Genomic DNA, 19,105 nt, shown 5'->3' on the forward strand with positions numbered 1-19,105 from the left:
TTGGTGACAATTGAGTTTTATTTTTTTGTTGTTGGTAAAGTCTTCAGTATGGTAGGTTATTAATAACTTGTCATACATTGTTTACAAGTATGTAGACAGAAGGGAGTTTATGTAAGTTGGCTAGATGAGTAATTAAATGTTGATGCTTAGTATTGTTACTAGCCATAATTAGTATAAGATAAAATTATTCTAGATTTGGGAAGTTTTGGTAATGTGTTATAAACTTCCAGTTTCAGTCATTGTGTGGTCTGTGATGTGAGCATATCTTATCCAGTTATGTATGCAGAAAACCAGTTGTCAGCAGTGCATGATGCTCAGAAATGATAGTATATTGAATTTTGTAAGTTACTTCAACATTTTCCTTTGATGTGTTTCAAATTTAATTGTTGCATATAAACTAATACAGCAATGAAGAATTACAAGAAATCCACATCATCCTGTACCATAACAAAACAACTTATTTTTGTTTTCCAGAATCTTCTATAGACCTTGTTCATAAGCATTTGCGATTTGAGTGGTGGAATTTTGTATTATGTATTTTTAACTTAACATAAGCATTTGTCTGTGTTGCTGTAATCTATATTTTTAACGGGTTTCTAATATTCTACTGAGTTGTTGTGCTATAGTTTAATTATATCTCCATTTTTCATGAATAATTAATATTGCAGAGAACATCTTGGTAAAAAATATATTTTTCTGGCCGGGCGCGGTGGCTCACGCCTGTAATCCCAGCACTTTGGGAGGCTGAGGCGGGCGGATCACAAGGTCAGGAGATCGAGACCACAGTGAAACCCCGTCTCTACTAAAAATACAAAAAATTAGCCGGGCGCGGTGGTGGGCGCCTGTAGTCCCAGCTACTCAGGAGGCTGAGGCAGGAGAATGGCGTGAACACGGGAGGCGGAGCTTGCAGTGAGCCGAGATCGCGCCACTGCACTGCAGCCTGGGCGACAGCGCAAGACTCCGTCTCAAAAAAAAAAAAAAAAAAAATATATATATATATATATATATATATATATATTTTTCTTTCTTTTGGCTTTTTTTTCTTAGTTCCAAAACTTTATTTTCTTGCATCACAGGGTAAGAACTGCTTTGGCTCTTGGAAGCATACTCCTAAATTGCCTACCAGTGAGGTGTTCTGATTTGTAATTCCACCAGCCTTGCATAAGTGTAGTGGTTTCACTTCAGCTTTTTCAACATTGTGTAGTAGTGTTTTAAGATTTTTTTTTTTTTGAGATGGAGTTTCGCTCTTGCTGCCCAGGCTGGAGTGCAGTGGTGCCATCTCAGCTCTCTGCAACCTCGGCCTCCCGGGTTCAGGTGATTCTCCTGCCTCAGGCTCTACAAGTAGCTGGGATTACAGGCGTCTGCCACCATGCCCAGCTAATTTTCTTTTTTTGTATTTTTAGTAGAGATGGGATTTCGTCATGCTGGCCAAGCTGGTCTTGAACTCCTGACCTCAGGTCATCCACCTGCCTCAGCCTCCCAAAGTGCTAGGATTACAGGCGTGAACCACCACACCTGGCCTGTGTTTTAAGGTTTTAATAGGAATAAAATTGCATTTTTCTTTATTTGTGTTGATTTAATAAAGAGGAATGTTGGACATTTTTGTACATGGTTGTTTATTGTAATCTTGTGTAAATTGTTCATTCATTGAAAAAAGTTTTTTTTTTATACCATGGTTTTAATTTTTCCCAACAATCTGTATAAGGACTTTTCTTTTTATGTGATAAGTACCTATCCATCTTGGTCTTTAATTTACTTTTACTTAGTGTTAGTGTAATTTTTCATTGTATACACATTAAATTTTTTAGTTGATCTTTTCTGGTTTTACTGTCACTTTACTGTCATGTAGATTTTTTTTCATAGAAATACTCCTTATGTTTGCTTTCTTTTTTTTCCCCCCTCCCTGCCCCCCCAACCTTTTTTTCTTTTCTTCCATTTTTAGGTTTTCTGTCCTTTGTAGTATTGCTATGATCTCCTAATTGGTCTCTGCCAGGCTTGCCCCCTCCAATCCCTCTTTGTTTTTCTTCTTAAGGGAACATTAATTGGGTGCTTACTAGGTGCCAGTTCTTTGTGCACAGCACTTTTTCATGGATTATCTCATTTAATCCTCACAACAACCTATGAGGTAGGTGCTTTTATTATCCCCATATTACAAATGAGAAAATCGAGGTTTAGGGACGTTAACTTGTTGAAAGTGTCATAGCCAGCAGTAGAGATTTAAATGTTGGTGTTCTGACTCCAGACCAGAGCTGTTACCTACTCTGCTGTGCTGTTTCCAGACTTACCTTTCTTAAAACAGCAAGACAAAACACAACATAAACAACCCCTCGCTCCAAACTTCAAATGCTTAAAAATTCTAATTTTATTTTATTTTATTTTTGGTTTCCTTTTTTTTTTTGAGATAGGGCCTCACTCAGTTGCCCAGGCTGGAGTGCAGTAATCTAATCACTTTCACTAGAGGCTCATTGTAGCCTTCACCTCCTGGGCTGAAGCGATTCTGCTACCTCAGACACCCTACCACACTGGCTAATTTTTGTAGAGATAGGGTTTTTCCATGTTGCCCAGGCTGGTCTTGAACTCCTGGTCTCAAGCGATCTACCTGCCTCAGCCTCCCAAAATGTTAGGATTATAGGCATGAGCCACCACACCTGGCCTTAAAATTTCTAATGGCTCCCTATTTGTGTTATAACAGAAAGAGCTCAGCATTGGAGTCAGATACACCAGTCCTGGCTCTGTCACTGACTATCTGTGTGACTTGGGCCAAGTTAATGTACTTTTTAACTTCATTTCTTCATCTGTTTGCTAGGAATAATATACCTCATGGTAGTATTTGAGGATTCAGTGAGGTGATGTGTATAAAACTTCTAGCTGAAATGCTATGACTGGTAGTTTCCTTCAAGTTCCCTTCGAAAATAAAATTAATATTTCTTAACATGGCATACAGGACTGTTCCCAATTTTACCCAATCAACCTCCCTCTAGGGAGAGCCAAGCCTGGGTTTACCCTTTTTTCTCTTGTGTCTGACAAGTTACTTTTTAATCTTCAAGTCCCAGTTCACATATCACCTTATGTGAAATCTTTTCTTATTCTCCCTTGTGCTTCTATGGCATTTGTACATTATCAAAAATGTGCATTATTTATTTATTTATTTTTGAGAGGGAGTCTCGCTCTGTCACCAAGGCTGGAGTGCAGTGGCTCGATCTCTGCTCACTACCACCTCTGCCTTGCCGGTTCAAGAAATTCTCCCACCTCGGGCTCCTGAGTAGCTGGGATTACAGGCATGCACTGCCACTACACCCAGCTAATTTTTATATTTTTAGTAGAGACAGAGTTTCGCCATGTTGACTAGGCTGGTCTCTAACTCCTGACCTCAGGTGATCCACCTGCCTCAGCCTCCCAAAGTGCTGGGATTACAGGCATGAACCACTGTGCCTGGCCAAAAGTGTGCATTATTTAATCTGTATTATATTACAATGTAATTGTCTCTAATATAATTGTTTTTAATCTCTAGTAGACTGCAAAGTTCTCTATTAGACTGCAAAAAAAATCTATTAAAGATTTTTTTTTACAAAATATTTCTGATATGCAGTACACACTCATAAATATATTTGTATTAAGTGCAATTCATAGCATGGATCATGTAAATAAATTAGATTTACTAAGAGAATATATAAAATACTTAATATTCAAAAGTGTACATTCAATAGGTATTTGTTAAATTAATCAACAGGCTTTAGGACTTTTATAAATAAGCCTAATACATCCAATGACAGATATCTATACATTTACTCAATAAATTCAGCAAATAATATTTATTTAATTATAGTTTATTAGCTTGGTTTATTTATTTTATTTTTTTTTTTTTTGAGACTGAGTCTGGCTCTGTCGCCCAGGCTGGAGTGCAGTGGCCGGATCTCAGCTCACTGCAAGCTCCGCCTCCCGGGTTTACGCCATTCTCCTGCCTCAGCCTCCGGAGTAGCTGGGACCACAGGCGCCCGCCACCTCGCCCGGCTAGTTTTTTGTATTTTTTAGTAGAGACGGGGTTTCACTGTGTTAGCCAGGATGGTCTCGATCTCCTGACCTTGTGATCCGCCCGTCTCAGCCTCCCAAAGTGCTGGGATTACAGGCTTGAGCCACCGTGCCCGGCTTATTAGCTTGGTTTATTACTGTTTTCTGAAAGAATAGGATTGCATGTCTCCATCATTCAGACTTTTTGCTACTACAGACTTTGGTATGTTAGTAAAATATTAATTTTTTAAAAATAACATGAACATTGTACATTTATATTTTGTTCAATGCAAAATCCAATATAATTTTAGCTGGATTTTAATAAAATTATTAAATCTGTTTTCTCTGTCTATATTTTTGTTGTTGTTATTATTCTTGTTGTTGTACAGTTGAAAATGCTATGGATTGTCTATTAGAATTATCTGCCACTGATACCAAGATAGAAGAATCATCTTCACAAAGTTTTGTTGCTTCTGGGAACCAAGTAGGTGCAGCAGAAAGTGAAATAATGGAAAAACATCCTGAAGAAGAGAGTGAAGATTCAAAAATAGATTCATTTTTGGACATGCAGCTAACTGAAGACCTGGATTCCTTAATACAAAATGCTTTTGAGAAATTGAACTCTTCTCCTGATGACCAAGTATACTCATTTTTGCCTTCACAAGATGTTAATAGTTTTAATGACCTGAGTGAGTTTGTAAATCCTGATTCAAGTAATATGACTCCCATTTTTTCTACACAAAATATGAATTTGAACAGTGAAAATTTAGACAATTCTGGCTCTACGTTAAGTTTAAACCCATTACCTTCACATTCTGTTTTGAGCGAGTCCAAATGTTTTATAAAGGATAACACATTGGCTTTGGAAAGTAACTACCCAGAAGATTCTCTTCTCAGTAGTTCTTTAAATGTAGCAAGTGACTCCATCGTGGGCTGTAGCAGTCTCAATCAAAAACAGAAAGAACTTTTAGAATCTGAGTGTGTTGAGGCTCAATTCTCTGAAGCTCCTGTAGATTTGGATGCCAGCGAACCTCAGGCTTCTTTAAACCTTCCAGGGCTTGATTTACCGGGTATGGGTGGGGATCAAAAATCTACTCGGGTCTCTGATGTTTTTCTGCCTTCCGAAGGGTTCAACTTCAAGCCACACAAACATCCTGAACTGCCAACTAAGGGGAAAGATGTGAGTTACTGCCCAGTACTTGCTCCTCTTCCCTTACTGTTGCCTCCTCCGCCACCTCCACCGATGTGGAATCCAATGATTCCTGCTTTTGACCTCTTCCAAGGAAACCATGGCTTTGTAGCTCCTGTTGTAACCACAGCTGCACACTGGAGATCTGTGAACTACACATTTCCACCCTCAGTTATTTCTCACACTTCCCCAACAAAAGTATGGAGAAATAAAGATGGAACAAGTGCTTATCAAGTACAAGAAACCCCAGTTTCTCAGGTTGTAAGAAAGAAGACATCTTATGTTGGACTAGTTCTTGTTCTTCTCAGAGGTCTTCCAGGATCTGGAAAATCTTTTTTGGCAAGGTATGAGGTTTAATTGGGTTTTAAAAAAATAGTATAATGTCTGAATTTGAACACAAGTGTGAATATATATGCAAAATGCTTTGCTTAGTACAGATCTTTAGTAACCCCTAAAATGTTTTCTTTTTACTAAGTTTTCCTAACTTTGTGTAGCTAATAATAACACTATTTTCTCTGGAAACTTTTTTTATGGTGTCCCTTCATCTTTGACTATCTCTTTGAAAGACAGAAGAAAAAATTAAAGAGGATTCCAAAATTGTGAGTTATTGACGTAGTAGAGGAGAGCTAATTTGAGTGGGAGAAAGATGAGTTCAGCTTTGATCACAGAGTTAAAGAGAGATAATTGATCTTGATTTCATGGAATGAAAGTCTTAGATACATTAATTTTACTGGTAGTTGGAAATTCAGGATTATAGAATGTTGTTAAATAATGCTTTTAGACATATGTGATTTGAAGGAAGAGAGTATAGGATGACAACTGGTAGTCAGAGAACTTCAAGTTTTCAGGGACTTTTCTGTTCCAAAATAGAGTACCATCAGTTATTTGATCTCATATATACACCTTTATCCCTTCTGTAGTTAAGGTAGGCTGTGAGTGCCTTAATCTGGGAGACAGGAGTCAAGTGTTACAGGCAGCTTTGTAATGGTTTCAGTGGCACTCCTTGAAGAGTATTGTTTTCATAATTTCTCTCTATCCCTGCTTAACTTTTAAATTCCAGAAGATTTCACCTAATCTATTTTATTTGCTAGTTTTTTTTTTCTTCTTCCAAATTTTAATCGTTAGCCTTCTAATATTATTAGTTGGGTGTCCTCTATTTGATCCTGGGTGTATCTAGTCTAGTCTTAATGAATATGAATAGATAACTGGAGAATGTCCTTCATAAACTTATTTTTAGTTTTTTTTTTTTTTTTTTTTAATATCTTTTCTGTGTCTGAGTTTCTCTGCCAGTAAATTTCCACATATTCTGCTGATACACTTACAGGCATATTTTTCAGTAGACATGTAGGCTTTTCTAACTGACTTAATAGCAACAACAACAATAAAACAATATTATAGATGTTACTGTCAGTCATGGCAGTGTGTTTCATGAAAGAGATTGGACTGAAAGGTGGTACCTTAGAAGGCAGTTGAGCTGTGAGACAATTTTGAAGAACTAGGTTTCAGGGGCCTTTAGAATCAGAGGCAGCTACAGTTTGAGTGTGGGTAAAGAAAAATGTGCTTGTCACAAGGTAGAAACTTAATATTTTTTGAATGAAGAGAGAGAAATAACGGGGATAGTGTTGAGACATAGAACCTGCGTTGTCTTGAAGAGAATGGTCCCATATTCAAACCAAAGGAAAACGATGGATGCAAAAAGTCTTTTTGAATTTTTTGGAAAGAAGGTCATGAATGGATATCTGAGAAACAATTCTGTTGTCCTGTGAGGGTAGAAAGCAAAAGGGTTTAGCAAGCTCTGATGATGGAGTTAAGGGAAAGGGAGAAGTTGGATAGTAGTTGAAAGGGGTCACAAAGTGTAGTTACAATTTTTTTTTTTTTTTTGACAGAGTCTGACTCTGTCATCCAGGCTGTTGTGCAGTGGTGTGATCTCAGCTTACTGCAACCTCCACCTCCCCAGGTTTATGAGATTCTCCAGCCTCAGTCTCCTGAGTAGCTGGGATTACAGGTGCCTGCTGCCACCCCCAGCTAATTTTTATATTTTTAGTAGAGACAGGGTTTCACCATGTTGGCTAGGCTGGTCTCAAACTTTTTTTTTTTTTTTTTTTTTTTTAAGAGACAGGGACTTGCTTTGTCACCCAGGCTAGAGTGCAGTGGCATGATCATAGCTTATTGTTGTCTTGAATTCCTGGGTTCAAGCAATCCTCCTGCCTTGGCCTCCCGAGTAGCTGGGACTGCAGGCATGGGCCATCACACCTGGCTCATTTTAAAATTTTTTGTAGAGACAGAATCTCGTCATGTTGCCCAGGCTCATCTCAAACTTCTGGGCTCAAGCAGTCCTCCCACCTCAGCCTCCCAAAGTGCTGGGACTATAGGCATGAGCTATCATACCCAGCCTAGTTAGAATTTTTAAAGATAGCTGAGATATATGCATGTTTAATGGTAAAAAAGGAAGTGTCAGAGAAGGGAAAGCTACAAAGAGAAGAGGATAAACATAGGAATTGGGATCAAATGAGCATTCCCTAGAATGTAAGCTCCATGAGTGCAAGCGTTTTTGTGTTTTTTTGTTCATTGATGTATGCTCAGTGCTTAAAACAGTGCCTGGCACTTAATAGATGCTACAGAAAGGGATATATATTTTCAGAAAAGGATAGTTAAACATTTGTTAATCTTCAAACCATTATAACGATTTTATAGTTAAGGATAAAAGGTCTTCATAACATTAAAAACAAGTTTCCGAATAATAATTTACATAAAGCAAAATAGACCTGCCTTAGGTTGGATTTTTTTGGAATTAAACTTCTGCTTAGAGTATTTTCAGTATGATTTGTTTGAGTATTACAATATGTTTATTCTTTTATTTATCTATTTGTGTTTAATTTTTTCTTTCTTTCTTTCTTTTTTTTTTTTGAGAGAGGGTCTTATTGTGTCACCCAGGCTGGAGTGCAGTGGTGCAACCTTGGCTCTCTGTAACCTAAACCTCTTGGGTTCAAGTGATCCTCCCAAGTTAGCTTCCCAAGCAACTGGGATTATAGGTGCACACTACCACACCTGCCTAATTTTTTTCTTTTTTGTGTAGTTGGGTTCTTGCTATGTTGCCCAGACTGATTTTTATTCTTTTATTTTATTTATTTATTTATTTTGAGACACAGTCTCGCCTGTTGCCCAGACTGGAATACAGTGGTGCAATCTCAGCTCACTGCAACCTCCACCTCCTGGGTTCTAGCAATTTTCATGCCTCAGCCTCTAGTAGCTGGGACTGTAGGTGCATGCCACCATACCTGGCTAATTTTCATATTTTTAATAGTGATGGAGCTTCACCACGTTGGCCAGGCTGGCCTTGAACTCCTGGCCTCAAGTGATCTACAAAATGATAGTACTTGAATAATGTATTTGGTTTATGACTTTGAAAAAATTAGGAGAGAAAATTTAGAAGAAAAGGTAATGAAAATTATTTCATTTATCTTTCACAGGACTTTGCAAGAGGATAATCCAAGTGGAGTCATTCTTAGTACTGATGATTATTTTTATATAAATGGACAGTACCAGTTTGATGTAAAGTACTTAGGAGAAGCACATGAATGGAACCAGAATCGTGGTAAGAACAGATAATCAGATTCTGGGTAACGTTGTGAGTAATATAAAGAAAAGATTCACTTAGTATTTGTTCGTGTATTTGTTTTTTTTTTTTTTTTTGAGGCAAGTTCTCGCTATGTTGCACAGGCTAGAGTGCAGTGGTGTGATCTTGGCTCACTGCAGCCTTGACTTCTGGGTTCAGGTGATCCTCCCACATTAGCCTCCCGAGTAGCTGGTACCACAGATGTGCACCACCATCCCTGGCTAATTTTTGTATTTTTTGTAGAGACAGGATCTCACTTTGTTGTCCAGGCTGGTCTTGAACTCCTGGGCTTAAGCAATCTGCCTCTCTCAGCCTCCCAAAGTGCCGAGTTTGCAGAAGTGAGCCACTGCGCCCAGCTAAATTGGCTTAGTATTTTTTTTCGAGATGGAGTCTCGCTCTGTGCCCAGGCTGTAGTGCAGTGGTGCAATCTCGGTTCACTGCAACCTCTGCCTCCTGTGTTCAAGTGATTCTCCTGCCTCAGCTTCCTGAGTAGCTGGGATTACAGGTGCATGCCACCACACCTGGCTAATTTTTATATTTTTTGTAGCGACAGGATTTCCCCGTGTTGGCCAGGCTGGTCTCGAACTCCTGACCTTAGGTGATCCGCCTGCCTTGGTCTCCCAAAGTGCTGAGATTACAGGTGTGAGCCACCGTACCCAAGCTATAACTGTATAGTATATATAAAATTTTAACTATAATTAACATTAATTCTTGTGTTACATAGTAAGAGGTAAGTTTGTCTTATAGGGTTGTTATAAGGATTCAAAGAGTTAATTTTTGTAAGGTACTTAGAATATTGTGTGGCATATTTAAGTTATCAGTAGGGATCTTTTGAGAAGTAAATCTAATTTTCTGCTTGGATCTCAGAATAGCTGTAAGGAAATTGCACTTGTTTCCTATGCTCTGGTTACTGTTGTCTTTTTTTTTTTTTTTTGACACAGAGTCTTGCTGTGTCGCCTGGCTGCAGTGCAGTGGTGTGATCTCGGCCCACTGCAACGTCAGCCTCCCACGTTCAAGCAATTCTCATGCCTCAGCCTCCCAGCCTGAGTAGTTGGGACTATAGGCGTGTGCCACCATGCCTGGCTAATTTTTGTATTTTTAGTAGAGATGGGGTTTTGCCATATTGACCAGAGCCAGGCTTGTCTCGGACGCCTGTCCTGAAGTGGTCTGCCTACCTCGGCCTCCCAAAGTGTTGGGATTACAGGTTTGAGCCACCATGCCCAGCCTGGTTACTGCTTTCTAAAATCAAATTTGAACCACTAGAAATGGAGTTTGACCGGTTAACCACTGGTCTTCGTTAGATTGGTTTACTCTTTTTTTTTTTTTTTTTTTGAAACCAAGTCTCACTCTGTTGCCCAGGCTGGAGTGCAGTGGCTCAGTCTCGGCTCACTGCAACCTCTGCCTCCCGGGTTCAAGCGATTCTCCTGCCTCAGCCTCCTCCTGAGTAGCTGTGATTACAGGCGCATGCCACCGTGCCTGGCTAATTTTTGTATTTTTAGTAGAGACGGGTTTCACCGTGTTGGCCAGGCTGGTCTTGAATGCCTGACCTTGTGATTTACCTGCCTCGGTCTCCCAAAGTGCTGGGATTACAGGCATGAGCCAGTACGCCTGGCGATTGGTTTACTTTTTATAGAAGATAGTGTGAGAATAAAAACGACTCTCTATAAACTGAATCTGTAGGGACATCATAGGTAAAAATTTAGTTTCCTTGCTAGCATAACTGTCTATTCAGTGAAGGTGGTTTTATCATTAAATGTTTATTTGCATTGTTTGAATTTTCTATGGAGAATCTTATTAAGATATAGGGACTATATTTTCCTCAGGTTTTTTTCTTTTTGAGACAGAGTCCTGGTCTGTCGCTAGGCTGGAATGCGGTGGCTTGATCTCAGCTCACTGTAATGTCTGCCTCCTGGGTTTAAGCAGTTCTCCTGCCTCAGCCTCCTGAGTAACGGGGACTACAGGCATAGGCCACCATGCCCAGCTAATTTTTGTATTTTTAGTACAGACAGGGTTTCACCATGTTGGCCAGGATGGTCTCGATCTCTTGACTTCGTGATCCGCCTATCTCGGCCTCCCAAAGTGCTGGGATTACAGGCATGAGCCACCGCACCTGGCCCTCAGTCTTTTATGATAAGTGTACTATAAAGGTGATTCTTGGGTTTGCCATCTTCAGACATTGTTAACTTTTTATATATTCATTTTTGAACTAAAGATTAAGAATTCAGGAATCTGAAAATACCAACATAGCTAAAACCAAAGGAGGCAGTATGATTTGGTGATGAAGATCACCCTTGGATTCACCAGTTACTAGCTATATGATCTTGTGCAAGTTATTTATACTTTCCAAGGCCCAGTGTCCCCTTTGTGAAAGGGAATAATAATACTTAACTCCTAGGATTGTTGTGAAAGTTAAGTGAAGGTAAAAAGTGTTAGCATTGGCTGGGCGCAGTGGCTCATGCCTGTAATTCCAGCACTTTGGGAGGCTTAGGCAGATGGATCACCTGAGGTCAGGAGTTCGAGACCAGCCTGGCCAACATGGCGTGACCCCATCTCTACTAAAAATACAAAAATTAACCAGGCATGATGGTGCACACCTGTAATCCCAGCTATTTGGGAGGCTGAGGCAGGAGAATCGCTTGAACCTGGGAGGTAGAGGTTGCAGTGAGCCAAGATCCCACCACTGCACTCCAGTCTGAGTGACAGAGTGAGACTCTGTCTCAAAAAAAAAAAAAAAAAAGTGTTAGCATGGTTCAGCATGCCATTATAACAGCAACAATAATATATGTTAATAGGTGGAATTCATTTTAAAACTGCTTTGTTAAGACAAAATTCATGTACGATACAAATCATCCATTTAAATTGTACAATTCAATGGTTTTTAGAACTTAATATTCAGGGCTGTGCATTCGTCAATACACTCTATTTAATTTGGCTTTGCTGCAACTTTTAGAACACGCTAAATTTTAGAACATTTTTATCATCTCAGAAAGATTCTGTACCTATTCACAGTCACTCTTCATTTCTCTCTAGTCTGTGTTTTGTCACTATAGATAATTTGCCTATTCTGGACCTTTCCTACAACATGTGGACTTTTGTGATTGGCTTCTTTCACTTAGCATAATGTTTTCAAGCTTCATCCATGTTGTAGCATGTGTTTCATTCCTTTTTATGGATCAGTAAGATTCCATTGGGTGGATATATCACATTTTGTTAATTTGTTCATCAATTAGTAGACATTTGCATTGTTTTCACTTTTTGGCTATTAAGAACACTGCTGCTATAAACAAACACACATGTCTATGTCTGATCTTTCTAGGAACTGCCATGCTGTTTTCCAAAGCAATCACACCTTTTTATGTTTCCTCTAATAATTTATGAGGGTTTCAACTTTTCCACATCCTCACCAACACTTGTTATTGTCCGTTTTTTTGATTATTCCTATTCTGGTAGGTGTGAAGTGGTATCTCATTGTGCTTTCAATTTACTTTTCTCTGATGGCTGATGAAGTGGAACATCTTTTTGTGCGTTTATTGGCCATTTGTATATCTTCTCTGGAGAAATGTCTATTCGTATTTGCTCTGTCGCTCAGGCTGGAGTGCAGTGGCACGATCTTGACTCATTGCAACCTCCACCTCCTGGGTTCAAGTGGTTCTTGTGCCTCGGCCTCCTGAGTAGCTGGGATTACAGGTGCGTGCCACCATCCCTGGCTAATTGTTGTATTTTTAGTACAGACAGGGTTTCACTATGTTGGCCAGGATGGTCTAGAACTCCTGACCTCAGGTGATTCGCCTGCCTCAGTCTCCCAGAGTGCTGGGATCATAGGTGTGAGGTACCATGCCCAGCCTCTTTTGCCCATTTTTAAATTGGTTCTTTGTTTCATTAGTGAGTTATTAGAGACTGGGCAGAACGCCGGGCGCGGTGGCTCACGCCTGTAATCCCAGCACTTTGGGAGGCCGAGGCGGGCGGATCACGAGGTCAGGAGATCGAGACCATCCTCGCTAACACGGTGAAACCCCGTCTCTACTAAAAATACAAAAAATTAGCCGGGCGAGGCGGCGGGCGCCTGTAGTCCCAGCTACTTGGGAGGCTGAGGCAGGAGAATGGCGTGAACCCGGGAGGCGGAGCTTGCAGTGAATCGCGCCACTGCACTCCAGCCTGGGCGACTAAGCGAGACTCTGTCTCAAAAAAAAAAAAAAAAAAAAAGAGACTGGGCAGAACTTTGAAAACTTCCAAATAATTACTTGTAAGACTTACTTGTTGTGGTACATCATTAATTTCCTGTATGGTCTAATTCCTTTGGAAGAAAGGTAAGAAAATCCCTTGTGCAACAGTGTATTATAATATTTTCTTTATTTCAGGTCATTACATTTTGTGTGTGTGTATTTGTCCATTTGGGTTTATTGTTTATTTTTAAGCTTTAGTTTTGAATATTAGATTTATGGAAAAGTTGCAGAGATACTATGGAAAGCTTCTGTATACCCTTCACTAATTTATCCTTCATGTTAACATCTAATATAACTAGGATACATTTGTCAAAACTAAGAAATTGGTTTATTATTATTAACTAAACTCCAAACTATAGTTTGATTTTAATTTTTCTACTCAAGGTATTTCTCTCTTGCTTGACAGTCTTAATATGTGGGTTTTTTTTTTTTTTTGGAACGGAGTCTTACTCTGTCACCCAGGCTGGAGTGCAATGGCGTGGTCTCAGCTCACTGCAACCTTTGCATGCTGGGTTCAAGCTATTCTCCCGCCTCAGCCTCCCAAGTAGCTGGGAGTCACATGCGTGCACCACACCTGGCTAATTTTTGTATTTTTAGTAGAGACGGGGTTTCAGTATGTTGGCCAGGTTGGTCTTGGACTCCTGACCTCATGATCTGCCTGCCTTGGCCTCCCAAAGTTCTGGGATTACAGGCGTTAGCCACTGCACCCGGCCTTGTTTTGTATTTTTTAGGCAGAGTCTCACTCTGTTGCCCAGGCTGGAGTGCAGTGGCACGATCTTGGCTCACGGCAAACTCCGCCTCCTGGTTTCAAGTGATTCTCTTATGTCAGCCTCTTGAGTAGCTGGGACTACAGGTGGGCACCACCAAGCCCGAATAATTTTTGGTTTTTTTAGTAGAGATGGGATTTCACCATATTGGCCAGGTTGGTTTTGAACTCCTGACCTCAAGTGATCCACCTACTTTGGCTTCCCAAAGTGCTGGGATTATGGGCATGAGCCACCATGCCCAGTCAACCTGTGCTTACTTAATGTTTATGTCCCCAAAGGGATATTTAGAAGTTGAGCAGTGAGTAAAATTAGCGCATCTGTGTTTTTCAAATTATGAAAACATCAGATTTTTTGAAAATCATAATGCTTAAATATTGTTATTTAAAAATGATTTTTAATTATCTGTTATGTTTTTCAGCAAAAGAAGCATTTGAGAAGAAGATATCTCCTGTAATTATAGATAATACAAACCTACAGGCATGGGAAATGAAACCATATGTTGCTTTGGTTAGTACCATAAGTTGTCATAAGTTTATAACAGATCATATGCAGTTATTGGGGAACATTAATTATGAAAGTGAATCTGAAGCACTTAAGAATCTCAGAATCTTGGATAGTCTGTAACTGAGCTTTCTTTGGTCTTCAGGAAAATGAGGAAATTAGGCCATTTAGCTGAGTTTTTCCATAAAGGTAAATTTTTAAATTCTGAAATTCAATTTTTAAACTCTAAGTTAAATTTTTTTTTTGAGTCTTTCATGAAAAGATAGTGGTACTAAATTATAGTTTTTTTGTACATATGTTATATATATTTATTTCATTTTCCTCATACTTAGCAGAATCAAAATTTGTTGGTCCTTTGTTTTTCTCCAAATTTCTTTTGAAATTTTGCTGTTCTGAGAAATTCAGCAATCTGTAAACTCAGCTATTCTCTCTGAATTTGCCAGATTTCTTTTACTATCTAAATCCTTTCCGTTTACCTGACCTATACCTAATCCTCTTTCCTTCCTTGCTCTTTTTTACCCAGCTTTTTTTTTTTTTTTTTTTTTTGTGAAACTGAGCTTCGCTCTTGTTGCCCAGGCTGGAGTGCAATGGTGTGATCTCAGCTCACTGCAACCTCCGCCTCCTGGGTTCAAGCGATTCTCCTCCCTCAGCCTCCTGAGAAACTGGGATTACAGGTGCCCACCACCACGCCCAGCTAATTTTTTGTATTTTTAGTATAGATGGGGTTTCACCATGGTGGCCAGGCTGGTCTTGAACTCCTGACCTCAGTTAATCCACCCACTTCGGTCTTGCAAAGTGTTGGGATTATAGGTGTGAGCCAACATGTCCGGCTGAAAATTCTTTATCTTCCTTTTTTTTTTTTTTTTTTTTGAGATGGAATCTCGTTCTGTTGCCCATGCTGGAGTACAGTGGTGTGATCTCAGCTCACTGCAAGCTCCGCCTCCCGGGTTCATGCCATTCTCCTGCCTCAGCCTCCTGAGTAGCTGGGACTACAGGCGCCTGCCACCATGCCCGGCTAATTTTTTTTGTATTTTTAGTAGAGACGGGGTTTCACCATGTTAGCGAGGATGGTCTCGATCTCCTGACCTCGTGATCCACCCGCCTCGGCCTCCCAGTGTGCTGGGATTACAGGCGGGAGCCACTGCGCCCGGCCTATCTTCCTTTCTTAACATTTTTAAAGAACAGTCTGTCATTAACACATGTAGAATTTATAAAATTACTGTGTAGTATTTTCATCTTGTGGTTATACCTTCACTTATTTAGTCAGTTCTATATTAATAGCCACATGGTTATTTGTATTCTTTTGATGTTACAAATAGTAGAAAACTGGCTATCCTGGCGTATATCTAATATCTGTATTTTTTTTTTTTTGAGACGGAGTTTCGCTCTTGTTGCCCAGGCTGGAGTGCAATGGCACAATCTCGGCTCACCGCAACCTCTGCCTCCCAGGTTCAAGCGATTTACCTACCTCAGCCTCCCTAGTAGCTGGGATTACAGGCATGTACCACCATGCCCGGCTAATTTTGTATTTTTAGTGGAGATGGGGTTTGTCCATGTTGGTCAGGCTGGTCTTGAACTCCCGACCTCAGGTGATCCGCCTGCCTTGGCCTCCCAAAGTGCTGGGATTACAGGCATGAGCCACCGCTCCTGGCCTAATATATGTATTATATAAATAAACGCTCTTATATAAGTATTTATCAGTAGTATGAATTTCTAATAGTTAATTGCTAGGTTAAAGTGATTGTATATTTTGCCATTTTAACATGCTCATCAAGATGAGATAATCTTTACGTTTAAAATGCTATAAATTTAGAAACAATAATTTTAATTTCTTGGAAGTATCTATTTTAAAATGTCTTTGTCTTTGTTGTATGTAGTCTCAGAAACACAAATACAAAGTCCTTTTTCGGGAACCAGACACATGGTGGAAGTTTAAACCAAAGGAACTTGCAAGGTAAAACTTGGAGGCTACCTAACATGCTTTTTATATAACAGCAGACAGAGAGGGTCCATCTAGATTTTTCCCCTTGTAAATGATGAATGAATTGATTAGACTGTATTTAATTTCTATTGCTTACAACTTTTTGTCTAGTTTTATGAAGAGTTTGTGTTTCTAAAATTGAGTTAATTTACAGTAAAAATTCCCCTTGTATTATATATTCTGTCCCTTATTACCTTTTTTGAGTTCTTATTATTTATTTATTTATTTATTTAAATATAGAGACAGGGTCTTGCCATGTTACCCAGGCTGGTCTTGAACTCCTGGCCTCAAGTGATCCTCCTGCCTGTGCCTCCCAAAGTGCTGGGACCACAGGTGTGAGCCACCATGCCCAGCCTGTACTTTATTACTTTGAATCATATGTTAATATCTGAAACTAGAATGGACCCTAGGATTTGGCATACCTGAACCATGTGCTACTGGGAGGGGCAGACTGTTGTAGCTGCTTAGTGACTTAGAGCACTGGAAGGTAGTACGAATGTAGAGATGGAAAAAGTAGCAAATATCCAGCTGTCCAGGTATCTCACTCCATGCCTGCCTCCCCCTATGGCTATACTTTTTTCTTTATTCAGTTGCTTGACTTGAATAAAAATGTCAGTCAAGGCATGGACATACAGTGTGTTTTGCTTTGTGTTCTATATTTCCATAGAGATAGCCCTAACTTCATTTTGGTTAGGTAATTTTTTTTCTTGGCAATTTCAACTAATTTTAGTACTAAAGGACAACCTAATTTTAGTATATTCACAGTGTTGTGTGATCATCACCCCTATGTAATTTCAGAACTTTTCCATTTTCTCCAAAGAAGCCTTATGCCTACAAGCAGTTACTCTGGTTCCCCCCTCCTCTTGGCAACTACTAATGTGTGTTCTGTATTTATGGGTTTTCCTGTTGTGTATACTGCATATAAATGGAATGTATAATATGTGGCCATTTGTGTCTGGCATCTTTTCACTTAGCATAATGTTTTTAAGGCTCATCCATGTTGTAGCATGTATCACTACTTCCTTTTCATTTCCTTTTGATAGATTACTGAGTTTGGTTTTCTAATATTTCATTTAGGATTTTTGCATCTTTATAAGTGAATGAGATTGACTACAGTTTTTTATTCCTTGACCTGTCTTACCTGACTTTGCGGATCATAACATTAATTGGGAAGTATCTCCTCTTTTCTTCTTTTCTAGGTTTATCTAAGTTTGAATGTTAGAATTTACTTAAAAAATTCTCTGGATCTGATGTTTTCTTCGTGAGGATGTTCATTTGGAATTTTTCCTTTACAGCAACATTTCCGAATTTATTAAGACTTTATTAAAGCAATTATAATCGTCTCTTACTGTTTACACATCTACTGTGTTAGCAGTTAAGTTCCCTCCTGCAATCTTAGTATGTTTATATTATCTTCCCTCCTTTTTTCTTTATTGTTCTCATCAGAGATCAGATTTTGTTTTAATTAGCCTTTTCAGATAAATAAGTCTCAGCTTTATTTGAACTCCATTGTAAGTTTTTTGATGTTTAATTTCTGCTTCTCATTATTCTACCTTTATTGCTTTAAAAATCAATTTTGCTTTTTTATTCTCTTGTGTTTTAAACTTCTCTACTTGAAGGTTTAGGTCATTTTCTAATATGACATTTGATGTTAAAATTTCCCTATGTATGCCAGGTGTGGTGGCTCCCACCTGTGATCCCAGTACTTTGGGAAGCTGAGGCAGGAGGATTTCTTGAGACCAGGAGTTTGAGACTAGCCTGGGCAACAGAATGGGACCCTGACTCTACAAAAAATAAAAAAATTAGCTGGGTATGGTGGCATGGGCCTGTGGTCCCAGATGCTGAGGTGGCAGGATCGCTGTAGCCTGGGAGGTTGAGGCTGTGGTGAGCCGTGATTGCACCATTGCACTCCAGCCTGGGCAACAGAGTGAGACTCTGTCTCCCAATAAAATAAAATTTTCCTATGTATTATTTTAGCTGCTCTCAGAATTTTAATATATAATACTTTATTTTTGTTTTATTTAGTTATTTTCTAGTTTGCATTATGATTAATTTCGTCCTTTAGCTCTTGGGTTATTTAGTACTGTGTTTTTAAATTTCTGAACAGATGGGTGTTTTGTCTTTTATAAAAATTGGTTTTCAACTTAACTACAGTAGGTCAGGTTGTGTAGTTTGTGTGATACTAATTCACTGATATTTTAAAGATTTTTTTGGCCTACTTAAGTGTTGATTTTTTATACATTTCATATTTGCTTGATAAGAATGTATATGATTACAATGTGTCAATATATCCATTAAATCATGCTTCTTGTTACTCATATCTCCTATATTTGAGGGATGAATGTTGAAATCTCCCTTTATTTTGTTGAACATGTGATTTCTCCTTATAATTCTGCCTATGTTTGCTTTATATATTTGGAGGGTAGTTTTTGAAATGTATACAAGCTTAAGATTTTTATATTATCCTAATAATTGAATCTTTTATTATTTTCTGGTGATTTTTGTTGTCTTTAGTAGTGATTTTTGTTGTAAAGTGTAATTGGTCTAATACTGATAGACCTATATCAACTTCCTTTTAGTTAGTATTTATTTCTTTTTTCATACTTTGAATGTTTTTGTTAGATGTATCTCTTGTAAGCACGATGGCTGGATTTTTTGAAATCCACTCTGTCCACCTTGACTTTTAACTGATAAACTTAGTTCTTTTATGGTTATTTTGGTTATTCATATAATTGATCTTGTTTCTTACAATTATGCATATAATTGATCTTGTCTCATTCTGTGCTTTTTGTTTATCTCACATTTTCTGTGATTGTTCTT

General features: G+C 38.8%; 1 protein-coding gene across 2 annotated transcripts in view; it reads left to right on the forward strand.

Moving 5' to 3' along the window:
• The window catches only part of N4BP2 (NEDD4 binding protein 2), a 98,783-nt gene that overhangs the window by 39,769 nt on the left and 39,909 nt on the right, over positions 1 to 19,105 (forward strand). Inside the window, exons 4-8 of one of the 2 annotated variants that reach the window (XM_025386605.1) lie at positions 2,033 to 2,125; positions 4,398 to 5,541; positions 8,668 to 8,792; positions 14,222 to 14,310; positions 16,182 to 16,258. In XM_025386605.1, the coding sequence (XP_025242390.1) occupies positions 4,409 to 5,541; positions 8,668 to 8,792; positions 14,222 to 14,310; positions 16,182 to 16,258 (1,424 nt within the window). In that variant the 5' untranslated portion in view covers positions 2,033 to 2,125; positions 4,398 to 4,408. The remainder of the gene's footprint in view (positions 1 to 2,032; positions 2,126 to 4,397; positions 5,542 to 8,667; positions 8,793 to 14,221; positions 14,311 to 16,181; positions 16,259 to 19,105) is intronic. The other variant, XM_025386604.1, reaches the window with a different exon arrangement.

This window comes from Theropithecus gelada, chromosome 5 (assembly GCF_003255815.1).
Source record: "Theropithecus gelada isolate Dixy chromosome 5, Tgel_1.0, whole genome shotgun sequence".
NCBI classification, from domain to species: Eukaryota; Metazoa; Chordata; class Mammalia; order Primates; family Cercopithecidae; genus Theropithecus; species Theropithecus gelada.